Source organism: Rattus norvegicus, chromosome 19 (genome assembly GCF_036323735.1).
Source record: "Rattus norvegicus strain BN/NHsdMcwi chromosome 19, GRCr8, whole genome shotgun sequence".
Taxonomy (NCBI): domain Eukaryota; kingdom Metazoa; phylum Chordata; class Mammalia; order Rodentia; family Muridae; genus Rattus; species Rattus norvegicus.
The window spans coordinates 45688998-45702610 of NC_086037.1; the positions used below are offsets into that span (position 1 = coordinate 45688998).

Below are 13613 nucleotides of genomic sequence, written 5' to 3' on the forward strand. Positions count from 1 at the left end.
GCAGCACGGATATGCCTGTGGTCTGCTGTCACTGGAGAGCGGTCCCACTGTGAAAGGTCACCTTCTGCTTATTTGTTGGACGTCTAGTAACAGCTCTGGAGACACTCCAGAGAAAATCCAGACAAGAGCAGGGCTGTGGCCAGCACCCAGACTGCACCTGCCCTTTGGTTCCGAGCTGTTGTCACAGACTCTGACTAACTCCTCCCTGAGTCTTCAGCCAGCCAGGAGGAAGAACACATTGGTGCATGGGAAAGGAAGAAAGGAGACCAGCGACCTCTTCAGATCCTGAAAGGAACTCTCGAGTCAACCCTTCAGAGACACACAATCCCCCCACCCCCCACCCCCACACATACTCTGCACAAAGTATTTCAAGAGGTTCATGTATCGATAATAACCTATTTTCAAGAATCAATTTCAATTTCTTTTGACAGATGAAGATTTAAAGATAACCTCATGGCTGCCGCAGGTGGCACTGCAACGGAAAGCCTCTCAAGTTAGTGTGTGTCCAAGGCTGTTGAGGCCACCTCGCAGGCTGTGCACAGCACAGAAGCACCATGTTAGGGGGTGGAAAATCAGCATCACGGACAACGAGAATCTAGATATTTCTTCGGACAGTATGCTAGAAGGTGACAGTATACAGGAAGAATAGCTTCAAAATTCATGGAGATAACCGTGTGGCCCCTCAAAAACATTGACATCACTAAAAAATAAAGATAAATTAGTGTCTTAATTAATTGGGACTCCATGAAGTTAATATTGATGCACTATTAAATGCTCTGGTGTTCTCTGTGTGTGTAATTTGAATGTCACAAACTATGAACAGTACATAAGATATAAACAGAGACTCAAAACTCACCAGTTTCATTTGCTGTTTCCTGTTTCTTTCTTAATTGCTTCTGTCTCACTCAGTGTCCCCAAGTAATTTTTCACTTCTAAAGTTATAACACCATCATTCTCTTAGGTTCTCCAAAGAAATGAGAGGGGAAATTGCACGAGCGGAGGCAGCACATGCCACTTTTTTACCAATCTGCGCAATTTCTATTACTGAGTCATAAATATTTAAGGGCACACATTGAAGCCGCCACACAGGAAAATGCTATATTGGACACTATCAAGTGAATGTGTCTTTTTAGTAAACAAGGTTTTCTGCCATTATCTAAATCACAGGAAAATAGCCTTCATTTGGAAATCTGATTTGGAAAATTGGGCAAATTAAATGTTGGTCTGCACGGCACAGTACGAGTCTGTCTGTCTGTCTGTCTCTGATTTCCACTTTCTGTCCAGGAATGGACACACCTGTAGCTGTTTTTGAACGAAATGAGACAGGTGTGTGCAGTCCTGACTTCCAGGCCTGCAATCTGACCCTGCCTCTACAGACACTGGATTATTAATGGGAGAAGAAGGTATAAACAATAAGACAGGGTCCTTCACAGGCACTGTTTGAAGTTCATGATGTCACACAACATTGAACTTGTCCAATTCACGTGCCGGGAGCTCTCGATGCTTACTCTAGGGCTCCATTTCCCTACTTCCACCTTACGCAGCATCTGGCTGGGTGATGGGCTGTGGCAGAAAATTCTGTTCTTCTTTTTATTACTAAACTTTGGGATTTGGTTATGGTATGGTGCCTGGTGGGTTTTCACCTAGTAAGTGACCATAATAGCACGTTATCTTCACCCTTTAGAAAGCAGGCCTGTGCTGGGAAAGGAACTAAAGGTATTAGGGTTCACTGAACCATCCATGGTCTGTCTGCTGTTCTCCTGAGTCTGGTAAGGACTCTCACCTCACTCAGTGTGCATCAGGAAGACAGCACTGGGCACACCCAGGACACTTTCTCAAAGGAGACCTCAGGCTTCTTTACACATGAGGTTTCTAGACCCTTACAGTTGACAGGATGGTGGTTTCAGAATTTGCAGGCTGCATTCAGTGCACGTGCCCTTCTAAGAACCCAGACAAGGGCAGAAGGGCAAGGGCAAGGCAGAACCACATGATCCACTCTTTCCAGCTGCTAAGTAAATTGATTTTTCTGCCTGGCTATCTGGTACAATTTTGTGGGTTATTTTTTGCCTTTACTTTTGGAAAGATGATTCTAATTTATACAGTGGATTCTAAGTTCTTAGGATTTGAAATTTTCTGAAAAAAGTGTGGCGGGTGGTAGGGGTAGGAGTTCTCAAACCAGTTCTCGCTGGGGATGTGGCTAACTTGTAGAGGGCTAGTTTAGCTCACCTGGGGCAACAGGTTCCAATAGCAGCACCACAACAAAATAAAAACAAAAGCAAACAAATCAGTTCTTAAAAAGATGTCTGACGGTGTCGGGAGATGGCTCAGTGGGTCGAGTGCTTGCACAAACTCAGGTTCCTGTTTCCAGTTCCCAAGTAAAAGCTGGGCCCAGTAAGCCAAGCTAGAGGCACAGCCTTTAATCACAGCACTGAGGAGGCAGAGGCAGGTAGATCTCTCTGAGTTCCAGGCCTGGACTACATTGTGAGTTCCAGGTCAGTAAAAGCTATACAGTAAGACCCTGTCCACAAACAAGCAAACAGGCAAACAAGAGCGGGATGTGATAGCACCTGGGCACAGTGCAGGCAGCTAAGCTAGATTGACTGGCGAGCTCCAGATTCAGTCAGAGACACTGTCTCAAAAGCTTAGGGTGGAGAATAATAGATGTAGAAACATGATGCCGTACATGCACACGTGATCAAGCCAACACACATGTACACACATATGCACACATGTGTACAATACACACACACTCTGATCCCTAGAATTTGTCTCAAGGTAACGTCTGCAGAGAGGTTTAGCAAAGGGAGGACAGAGACATGACCCAGGCTGCAAACTCATAGTCATTTAGATGCTGAGGGGCACTTCTCTGCTCCTGCCTGTCCCTGAAATCCTCCATCACAGAGGAGAACTCAGGACCAGGAACTTGCTAGGGATTAGCCTCAGCCTTTAGTTTCATCTAAACAGCCATCAAGAAACCCTGTCTCTTGTTTTCTGCTCTCCACATCTGACCTTTTGTACCAGTGGTGTGGATGAGGGGCAGTTCTGCAGCTGGAGGGATGGAAAACCTGACAGGGAGAGAGTGCAGGGCTCACAGCCCCAGGGCCTCTTGAGCACCAGGTGTCAGGCAGAGCTGGTGAGAATGGCAAGCCACAGTTTTCCCACAAGCCCGGTGGAAAGAACAAGCATAGAGACCACTAGTGATAAACAGCCATGGGGAGCTATGGCCTTATGTAGGACAGGAAGGCAGTGAGCAACCCAATCTCAGGAGCAGCAGACACTCCAAGTAGAGGAGCTTGGCCATCCATCAGCAAGAAAGAGGCAGGGAAAAGGCTGTATCTCCTACCATGTGGGCAGGTGAGCCCCCAGGGCTTCCTTCATAATTAAACTACCTAATAACTCTTAGAGGTGGAAACTCCAGTGGCCACCGTTCCAAACAGCCTCTTCCAGGAACTAAACACTAGAAACGGGGTAACTGAGTCAAGTGGAGTGCTGTACCCCTGTAATCTCAGCACTTGGGAGGCTGAGGCAGGAGGACTGAAAGTTCCCAGCCAAACTAAGCTACCTGGTGAAGGCCCTAACTAAACAAATATCCAACTGAGTTCTTACAAACACAACAGAGTCCTGAAGACGACTAGCTACCGTAAATCTATCTGAAGGATACTGCAATCACCTGAAAGAGAACCCACATCCTGACCTTGGATGTACAAAAGAAGGTCCTTTTAAAGCAATAAATAGTTAGAAGGGAGGGTCCAGAGAGCTGGCATCTTCTACTGTCCTTGGTGGAGACAATGCCTTGGACCAGCATGACTCTACTTCAAGCCGTGAGGTGATGGGTAAAAAGAAATCAATTTGTGGATTTGGCCAAGGTGTCTACACTCCCAGGATTTTGTGGAATTATAAACCTTGGGGTCTAATCCTGGTTTCTGAACACTGCGTCTGGTCTGGGCCCCCAGGAAGTGACTTGTCCACTGCTTCAGGCAGGTCTGAATAGGATTTTTCTTCCTTATAATAATCTCCCAGCAAGGGAAGAATTCACGATTGATTCATTTTTTGCTGAATGCTTAAAAATAAAAATCTTCCTAGCCTATAATCATGCTTCAGTTCCAGCCAACACAATTCAGATTAGAAGCATATTTCAGTCCTCTTCCCTCTTCCCATGTGAAAAGCATAACGGAACATGGGCTCACACACCTTTCTCCAATGTAAGCATTTATCGTCTACTCTGCATGGGCTCACACACCTTTCTCCAATGTAAGCATTTATCGTCTACTCTTAGAGATCTAGAAACTTCCATGGGAATGCTGTTCTGGGTCTCTTCATAATTAGTGAAAACCCTTCCCAATGGGAGCCTCCGGTAGGAAACATAGCTTTTGGGGTTCAATGAGCTAGCCCCATACCTGGAGGCAGCCTAGACTCTATAGAGCACACCATACTCCGGGACTCCCTGGGGGATTAAGCAGAACAAGACTAGCTAAAACTGCAACCTCCGTATACTTCTCCCTTCCCATAGGAAAGAAGCAGAAGCCGTTCCTTATGAAAGTGTCTTGAGAGAACCCCACCTCACACTCCACCATAGGCAGCCTAAGCTATCGATTTCTAGAACCCCACGGAATCAAGGTAAAATGAGTGTGTTATCATTAGTTTGTTGTGCCCCATGACTATGGATCAAACCCATTCCATCAGAGGTAATGACTCTGGGACACAGCTTGTGGACCACAGATTTAGGGTGACAAGCATGGAGGTGGCAAGCTAGCATTTGTGTAAGTTCAGATCTCTGGCTTGGGCATCTAAGGTCACAGACAAAATAGGCTTTCCACCCAGACTCATTCCCCCAGGCCACCTAGGGGCCATCATCATGAGACTAGTTGTCCGTCTGTGTGTTCAGAGATCGCCTGCCTGTCTTCTGTCCTACCACAAAGGTGCTTTCCCTATAACTGTGTAGCCCAGGGAGAAGCAGACGGGTTTAGTGCTCGTTTCTCTTATGTGATGGTTGTACATGCTCAGCCACATTAGCCTAGCTGCCTTGTAGCCCCGCTCCCATTGCTAGTGGCCCTGGCCAGCCGGGAACTCTGGTCCCAGCTACCCGGTAAAATCAAGACTCAACAAACTGTAACCCAACAATCAGATTTATATGTTAAAGTCTCAATCCACAATACATCCACACAATAAACTCATAACCAATTGACAAGGATATAAACCGCCCACCTAGATAAGATAAATTTGCCTACAGAAATCCATCCCAGCTACCTGGGCAATTCAGGACCACCCGGATCTGGGTCGTCCTTCTCCGTCTCCATCTTGATTCTCTTTCCTTCTCCTTTTCTACTGCCTTACAAAAGCTTTGTCCCTGCCTTATTTTTCACTGTCCAATCATGGCCTTGACCAAACTGGTGCCAGCCGTCACCTGCATATTGATATCTACCTATACTTCACCCTTTCTGTCTAATTAAAAATTTTTTTCTCTCAAATACAAGCTGAACACAACAATTATCATTTTGTAATTTAAAACTATAAAATATTCTTAACACCCAGTCCAACATTTTATCAGTTAAACAGAACATTTAATTATCTCTCATAGCCTACACAGGCTGCTTAACTTTGAGAATACATATTTAATTCGATAGTTATCAGATAGTATACAAGCCTTTCTGGTTACAGACTAAGGATTCCACAAGTGGTGAAACAACGTGTTAGGCAAGAATCCACTAAAAATTAAAGCTTTTCAGCCTGAGAAAGCTTTGTTTTCTAAGTGAAAGGGGCTCGATATGTTGAGTCACGTGAGGGCTCAAGTGTGGGAACCTTAAACAAAGGAACAGAGGGGAGCCGGCTCACAGACTCTAGGTCCCTGCTGTGAAAAGTAGTACAGAGTTTGTCCGTCCAAATCCTGGGGATTCTGAACTTGGTAGAAATAAATAAAAGTCTGTAACACCAGGCAGAGTGAATACAGACATATCTTATAGAGTTATTAATAAAGTCTGACGCTCCGGGTAGAGAGCTTAACAGATAGATGGATTTTGGGCTAAAATCTTAGTTGGACAAGTTGTCTAAGTATTGGTATTGGTATTAATAAAGGGTGATCAAATTGTTTTATGAATTAACCCGCTAACGCCATATGGCTCAACGGTGCCAGCTAGCAAGGGTTTGTGGTTAATTTTGACATTTACCATGGCAGGAGGCTCATATTCTCTCCATGTGGGGGCCACGGGAACTTTGGGTTAATTTCCTGGTGTGACAGACTAGAAAAGCCTTAAAAAGCTCATACACTATTGTTTACCTTACTTCTTTTTTTCTAAAATTGTTTTAATTTTCATAATGGGTGTGATTTTATGTCTTGTTATATTATTTCTCTGGGAGAGAGTGCAAGATACAAGCTTTTCTGGTTACAAACTAAAGAACATGGTATTTTGGGAGAAAGGTTTTTCTTTGTGTTTTTAAAAAGGGTGATTAGGCTTTGAATACCTTCCAGAGTTACACTGATTAGATTTGATAAAGGTAGAACTCCTGAGAAACTAAACTCAAGAAAATCAAACAAAAATATATCTTGGTTCTAAGCTCTTGTTTTGAGAATTATATATTGCAGAATGTATCTGCTTGGATTCCTGCTCTCGAGAACTTTCAGCCAGGTCCAGTCAGGACACACAACAGAGACCTCAACAACTGCTGGTGTGGCCAGCTTCCTCATCTCCCCGCCCCCCAGATATCTCAATGCCCATGTACAGTTTGAAGAGCCATTGAAGAGCCATAGCCCCAATTCCCTGGACTTTGGGGGGCTAAAGGTGGTTATCCTAAGGTTGTTTTTATGGGGAATTTAGAAATGGTCATAATTTAACAGGGAGGAATTAGCTAGAATTGATTTGCATAGCCATAATCTCATTTGGTAACTGAGCTAAAGTTGTATCTTTACATTGGTATAGAACTTATTTGTTACAAAAAATTTTAAAAGTACAAGGTTTGGAGCCTGTCCTTCTATTGATGCCATTACAAACTTCAGAGTTGATTAAACATAGGAATTGGGGGCCAAATAACAAATTTATGGATCTTAGTTCACCATTAGGGTGTTTTCAAAATATTCTCGATAGAAATAGCTGAGACTAGTTAACCAACAACAGTGCAGATTACCTCATAGGTAGATGGTTTTCAAAAACGTCAGAAATCCACAAAAATCTGACATTTAATGTTTTTTATCTGTTGTTGAGACATGTCTGCTCCTAACAACTCCTCTTTAGTGGATTCAAAGAAAGAAACTGAACATCTCCACCTCCAGGTGAGGTGATGTACTGTGGCCACTCCGCAAGCCCTGCCTGTTTCACTGACAGACTAACGCTGACCAAAAGGGACACCTTATGCAGAACGGCCGACTGACCATCTTTGCTGAGCCAGAATTACCAGCCCTTCCTTCTCAGAGGTCTGTCAGTTGACCTGGGCTAGAAGACTTGCTCTCACGTGTTACTAACAGGGGACTGCGCTAGTGGAGGTTTGTCTCTACAACCTGTATCAGTTCTGAAAGCCGTTAGGCTTCCTATGTTTAAAGATATCTAGTCATTCTCAGATTTCTGATGGAGTTGAGGACTAATTAGCCTCATAGCCTACTCAAGCTAATTAACTTTGAGAAAACGTAGCTGTCTAGATGATTTTCTAATGGTAATAGTTGTGCACAGCTTATATTTGATGAAAAGTTTTTTTAAATTAAACAAAAAGGGTGATGTGTAGGATGATGTCATTATATAGTGAGGCGGGTCCAGGATAAGGCGAAGTCTATCACTGGATGAGAAGGAAGGGTAAGCGGGGGGGGGGGGGGGGGGGGGAGTCTAGGAAGGAGAGAGCAGGAGGAGCAAGGAGATCCAGACGGAGTCTACAGAGGAGGATGGATCAGATTTAGGTGAACTTGATCGATTTTATCCTGTCCAGGTGGGTGGCTTATATCGTTATCAATTGGCAGTGAATTTACTGTGTAGCTGAATTGTGGATTGAGAATTTAACATATAAATCTAATTGCTAAATTACAAGTTTCTGGAACTTTGATTTTACTGGGCTAAAGAGGACAGTGTGCGAAAGAAATGGTTGAGAGGCAGTTGGAGCACGTGGATCTGGTTATGCTGCCCGTGGGGAGTGAGAGCACACAGGGAATGAGAGGTGTGTGTGTGTGTGTGTGTGTGTGTGTGTGTGTGTGTGTGTGCGCGCGCGCCAGGCATGGTAACTACCACTTAGGGGACCTCGCAGAGACAGTAGCTAAAAGGGAGACAACCAGGAGAGGGTGGCTTGCAGACCATGTGGCAGAGTAGCAGCCAGAGTGAGAGGATCTGGCTTCAGGGAACTGGTAACAAACGATCCTTTTTTACCGCAACAGCATTCAGTCTATACCTGATGGTACAGTGTGGTCAATTCATAGCACACCTAAAAGTAAATCATTCTTTTATCAGTTGTTTCAAGAATTGCAAGCACATGGCTTTAGAGATAGCTCAGCTTGCAAAATGCTTGCATTAAGGACCTGAGTTCAATCTTCCAGAACCTTGGGGGGTGGAGGAGGGGGGTCCAGAGAAATCCCTGGGGCTCACTTGCTAACCAGCCAAGCCTACTTGTTGAGCCCTAAGCCAATGAGAGACCTTGTCTCAAAAAACAAGGTGGATCCGTGCTTGAAGAATGACTGCAAGGTTGTCGCACAGCAAACACACACACACACACACACACACACACACACACACACACACACACACACACACAGATACATACATACAAAGAATCAAGACTATAAAGTGAGTCAACCTAAGAGTCAGATGAAACCAACGTTGTCTGCCTAGGAAAGGTTTCTGTCTGCACCAGTCTCCTGATCCTGATCCTGTGTCTGTCTCTACTCACGCCCCTCTGGCTCCTTCACACAGCTCCTGTCTTGCGCTAACTTGCGCAGAGTGGTCCCACACAGGGGAAAGTACGTCTTCCCTAAGCTCTCTTTCTGCAGATTTGTCGGGTGTTCCTTGCCCAGAGGAAAATGTTCTTGCCTACAATATAACTCAGATCCATTTTCCTGCTTTTCTTTTTAAAGACTTGGTCTCACTATGCTGTCTAACCTCTTAGGCACAAGCAATTCTTCTGCCTTAGCTCCTGGGAGTTAGGACTACAGAATACAGCAGGGTGCCCAGCTCTTGCAACTTAAAAAAAAAAAGTATTTATTTCATTGTTTATGGGGTGGGACATGTCAGAGCATCATGTGGAGGTCAGAGAACAACTTGGAAGAGTCAGCTCTCCTCTGTCATATGGGTTCTCGGGATGGAGCTCGGTGCCAGGCTTGGCAGCCGTCGGTGCCTTTACCTGCTGAGCTAGCGCGCGCGCGCGCTCTCTCTCTCTCTCTCTCTCTCTCTCTCTCTCTCTCTCTCTCTCTCTCAGCTTTTAAAAAGCACTATCTTCCTTCTGTTTAAAAATCCTTTCCTTTGGAAAATGCTTCAGGTAGCTTTAGTGGTAGCAGTAGTGAGCTAGGGCAGCAGGGACCGTAAGAGCCTTGGATCCTGAGCCCAGGCTCAGCCTCCACACGGTGCCTCCCACTCAATCTCTCAGGGTCAGATGCTTCTCAGAGCTGGCAGAGCACACGGCTCACCATGAAAGAGGTCTTGGCTTCAGAGCCAAGTCCCGAAAGGTAAGGGAGTAGATAAAAACAAACTCTTACAAAGGTGATACGAACATCTACTTCACAAAATTACTGTAAGAAGTGAAAAACAATGCCACCTGGGCAAGCTGATCCCTTCTTGTCAACGTCTAGGAAATATTAAAGTTTGTCTCTCTGCTTATCCCACTAGTCTGACTTGTTTTCACCAAATGAGAATTGTGGGAGAAAATGCTGGAAAGCCATAAGTCCTCTGAATCCACAGGGTATAGCGAACAGGCCCAGTGCATGAGAGAAGCAGGTCTGACGACCCCGCAGGGCACGAGGTGACACCGCACAGCAGTGGCCTACCTGGTGGTCGTCCGCATGGTGTTTTCTTTCGTGTGATTGTGTTCTTTGCTCACTTTTTCTGAAAGAAGACAGAATGATACAGGTAACTTGGGCTAAGCTTAGTCCACGCCCATCTTTTAGGCAGAAACATCCCATTTCTTTATCTTATTGGGAACTCGAAAGCATCTAGATCACATCCGCAGACCTGCTGCACCTAATCAAATGTTAAGTGATGTCTGATTGCTAGTAGGCCTGAGTCAGTGTGAGTGCATACCAGACACCCAAACAGACACCGACAGACAGCTGCACACGAATAGCTGCTTCTATCCATCTTTCCTTCTTGGTAATTCCTAGTTCCCTCAGTTAAGCCTTCACACTGCAGTTGTGGTTACCGTCCTGTCCCCAGCTCTGCTGACAGTCTGTGTTGTTAGGCCCCTTCAGAGAATGACCAGGGAGCTCTTGGTGCTGTCACGGACTGCTTATTCTAATAAATGTCACTAAGAACAGAACGAGGCCATCAGACAAGAGGTAAGCCCTCTCCTCATGCATCCTGGGGTCTGTTGCCACCGGCTGTCAGAAATTATTTAATTAGCTTTCAAGAACACCAAGTTGAACCATAGCCTCTCTGACCCAGGACAAATGTGAAGCCTCTACCCGGCCATCACAGCGTTCGACGGCTGACGGCTTCTAGGAAGCAGTTACAGAAAACCTGGCCAGTCCCACCAAGGGTTTCGGAATTTACAATCGGGTAAATAAAACTAACCTCGGGGACTTCTTGAGAAACAAAACAAAACAAAAGCAAGGTTTATAATCTTTCCTACCTGCCTTTGACTGCTCTGAAGCTAAGTCACCTGAGTTTCCCTTTTCTTCCTTCAGCAATGACAACAGGCGAGAATCCGACTGCCTGCCAGCATCCATGTGGACAGCATGCAATCTGGGGCCATCTAGGCTGTGGCTGTGCCAGGGTGAGACCTAGAGTCACACAGGCCTAGCTCATGCTTTCTTGGGCTCTTAAGTCACTATCTACACAGCCTTGCTTTGGGATGTGCCTCGGTCTTTGGGGGAAAGGAGGTCATGTATCAGAACTCCGAAAGCTTACTGAATTAATGACTCCCACCACTGTGGAGGGTCTCAGTGTCATCAGAGCCACACAGCTAAGGAGGTATCATCAGGCTAAGGAGAAACTGACCCACCAGGGTGGCCCATGGACCTGAGCTTCTTTCCTGGTCCATTTCTGAGGGGTAGGGGACAAGTGCCTTAAATAACAGGGACTTCTTGGCTGACGGATGTGCTTTATCAAATGTTAGTAATGAAGCCCCCGAGAAGGGGTATGCGTGCTCACCAAAATACAGTCTTGTGAGTACAAAACAGCATCAGCCTCACTCAAGGAATGACAGTACATTAAATTTGCTAGGAACAGAGGTGTGAGGCTTGGAAGAGCAGACAGAGGCACAACTCCGGTACCGGGACCCTTCAGAGCGCTGAGTACCTGCACATCTGGATTCTGAGCATTTGAAGGAAGAAAAGACTGATCTACACTAGCACCCTTAGACCACAACAACTGGAGACAGCTTTCAGGGCCCGCTTTTCACTTTTCTATTTATATTTCTTTTCAGCGAGATATAATAAAATTTCACTAATTCAGACAATACCATTTTTCTTGGAGGGCATGGACATTTATCTTTCCCACATTACAAAGAAAAGGCTGTTAATACTATCAGCACGAAACCTTCCCAGGAGTACGTGTCAAAGGGACCAGCAGAGAACTGTAGAGTTCTAGTTCTCAACTGTGTTAAAACCAGCTTACCGCGCGCGGGTGGGCGGGCTCAGTGGGTAAAGGGGCTTGCTGTCAAGCCTGATAATCAGAGTTCTAGCTCTGCAATCCACGTAGTGGAATAAAAGAAACAATTCCCAGGAACCTCTACCCTCCACATAAAATCCTAACAAGTTTTTTTAAGTGTGGTAGGAATCCGACTTGGCAACACTTCATTAACCACTAATGTGGTATGTAAAACAAACTCTTCCTAAACACCTACCACGTGGGTTACCTTTCCCTTCCTAAGAAGGGCTTTACTACCAATGCTTTCCAGTCAGCCACATTTCCCACAATTCACCTACCTGAGAGTTGAAAAAGAAGCTCAGAAGCCATCTTCACAGAGATGTCCTGGCTGAAGAGATTTCTCTCTGGGGGAACTCGACCTTCCGGAAGCTTCTGTAAGGGTTCGGTTTTTTCTCGCCCCATTAAAGTGCTGTAGCCAACGTTCCGGCTGGGTGATATGGAGGCTGGGGAGTCCTGGATATCCACCTCCATGGGCTCTTCTTTAACCGTCACGACCTGCGTCTCCTTGTAACTTTCCGCTGCAAGCAGGTGGGTGAGAGAAACCAGAACATGGCGGTTCTTCATTTGGAAGCAAACTATGCGCATGCTCCACCCTGAGACGCTTCCCCAGGCAACTGAGTTGCCAATCACAAAGAAAACTATCAACTTTGTGTTCAGGAGTCTAGAAGGGCAAGCACCACGGGACTTGAGCACACAGGGCGAAACCATAGGCGGCTTCCAGAAAAGGCAGGAAACTTGACACCCTGAGAGGTTAAGTGGCCTGCCAAAGGTCACAGAGAATAGCCTGGCTGCCTAGAACCGGGCTTCTTGGCTAGGGGTTTCCTGACCACCCCGGTGCGCACCTTCCTTTGTTCTGTGTTGATTCTAAACAGGATGTGGCCAGCAACTGTCAGGACTTGGTTTTGGAGCCCAAGTCAGTTTTAGCAAATCAGGTAAGATCTTATTAATATGATAATTTCTTCCCTGTCCTTAAAGACCTTATCATTTCTTTTTCTTTCTCTCTAAGGCATCTAAGTTAACAAAGCTTAAGTGAGGTCAATTCAATGGAGATATTTCTACCTTTCTGGAAGCTACTAACTCTCAAGTTAACTAAGCCCAGATGAACACCCAGGAAAACAGTAGTCTTACAACTGAGTCAGTCTCTGGACCCCAGCTGCTCTTCCCTCAGGGTTTCTAGAAGGTCCAACATGCATGTGGTTTGCAAGGCTGAGTGTCTGTTGTCATTCACTCCTTTGAGTTAAGGGCAGGATATGTTCGGAACAAGGTAGGATAGTTCATCCAGACATGAATTTGGGCCATTTAAAAACAAAGTCACATTTTCAAACCAGTAAATATTTATTAGTGACGGCTGAATACACAATACCCTAGAACACAAATCAAAGACGATTCAGGCAGTTAACCAAAAGGCAGATAGGCAGTAGGGCAAAGAATTGAACAGTGACCCCCAACAAGGTATGTGTGTACAACCTGTGAACTGTCCTATCTGGGGAAAAGCAGTTTTCAAGTGTGACTAAGAGTCTCAAGGTGAAGTCATTGTGGATAAGCCAGAGAGACCCTAGAGCCAATGACAAGGGTCCTTCTTAGAAAAGGACAAAGCAGAGTCAAGAAAAAGCCTGGATTTGCATTGCATCAGGCCAAGTAGCTGCTTAAAGGCAGACAAGGCAAAGGGAGGGTCCTCCTGCCATGGCTTTTGGAGGATGAGAAACTCCTGAACCAAGCTATGACCAGCAGCAGCAGCAGCAGCAGCAGCAGCAGCAGCGACAACGGTGACAACAACAAGAAGCCACAGTCTACAGCCTCTGCTGACTCCAGTCAGTCCAGTGATGGGGACGGGGACCATCACTGCTG

The 13613-nt window shown here is 45.6% G+C and overlaps 1 protein-coding gene across 13 annotated transcripts in view; it reads right to left on the reverse strand.

Moving 5' to 3' along the window:
- Zfp827 (zinc finger protein 827) overlaps positions 1-13613 on the reverse strand; it is a 166891-nt gene that overhangs the window by 64149 nt on the left and 89129 nt on the right. For all 13 annotated transcript variants that reach the window (XM_063277886.1, XM_063277880.1, NM_001400944.1 and 10 more), the window contains 2 exons: positions 12044-12283; positions 9947-10004 (listed from right to left, as the gene is read on the reverse strand). In XM_063277886.1, the coding sequence (XP_063133956.1) occupies positions 9947-10004; positions 12044-12283 (298 nt within the window). The remainder of the gene's footprint in view (positions 1-9946; positions 10005-12043; positions 12284-13613) is intronic.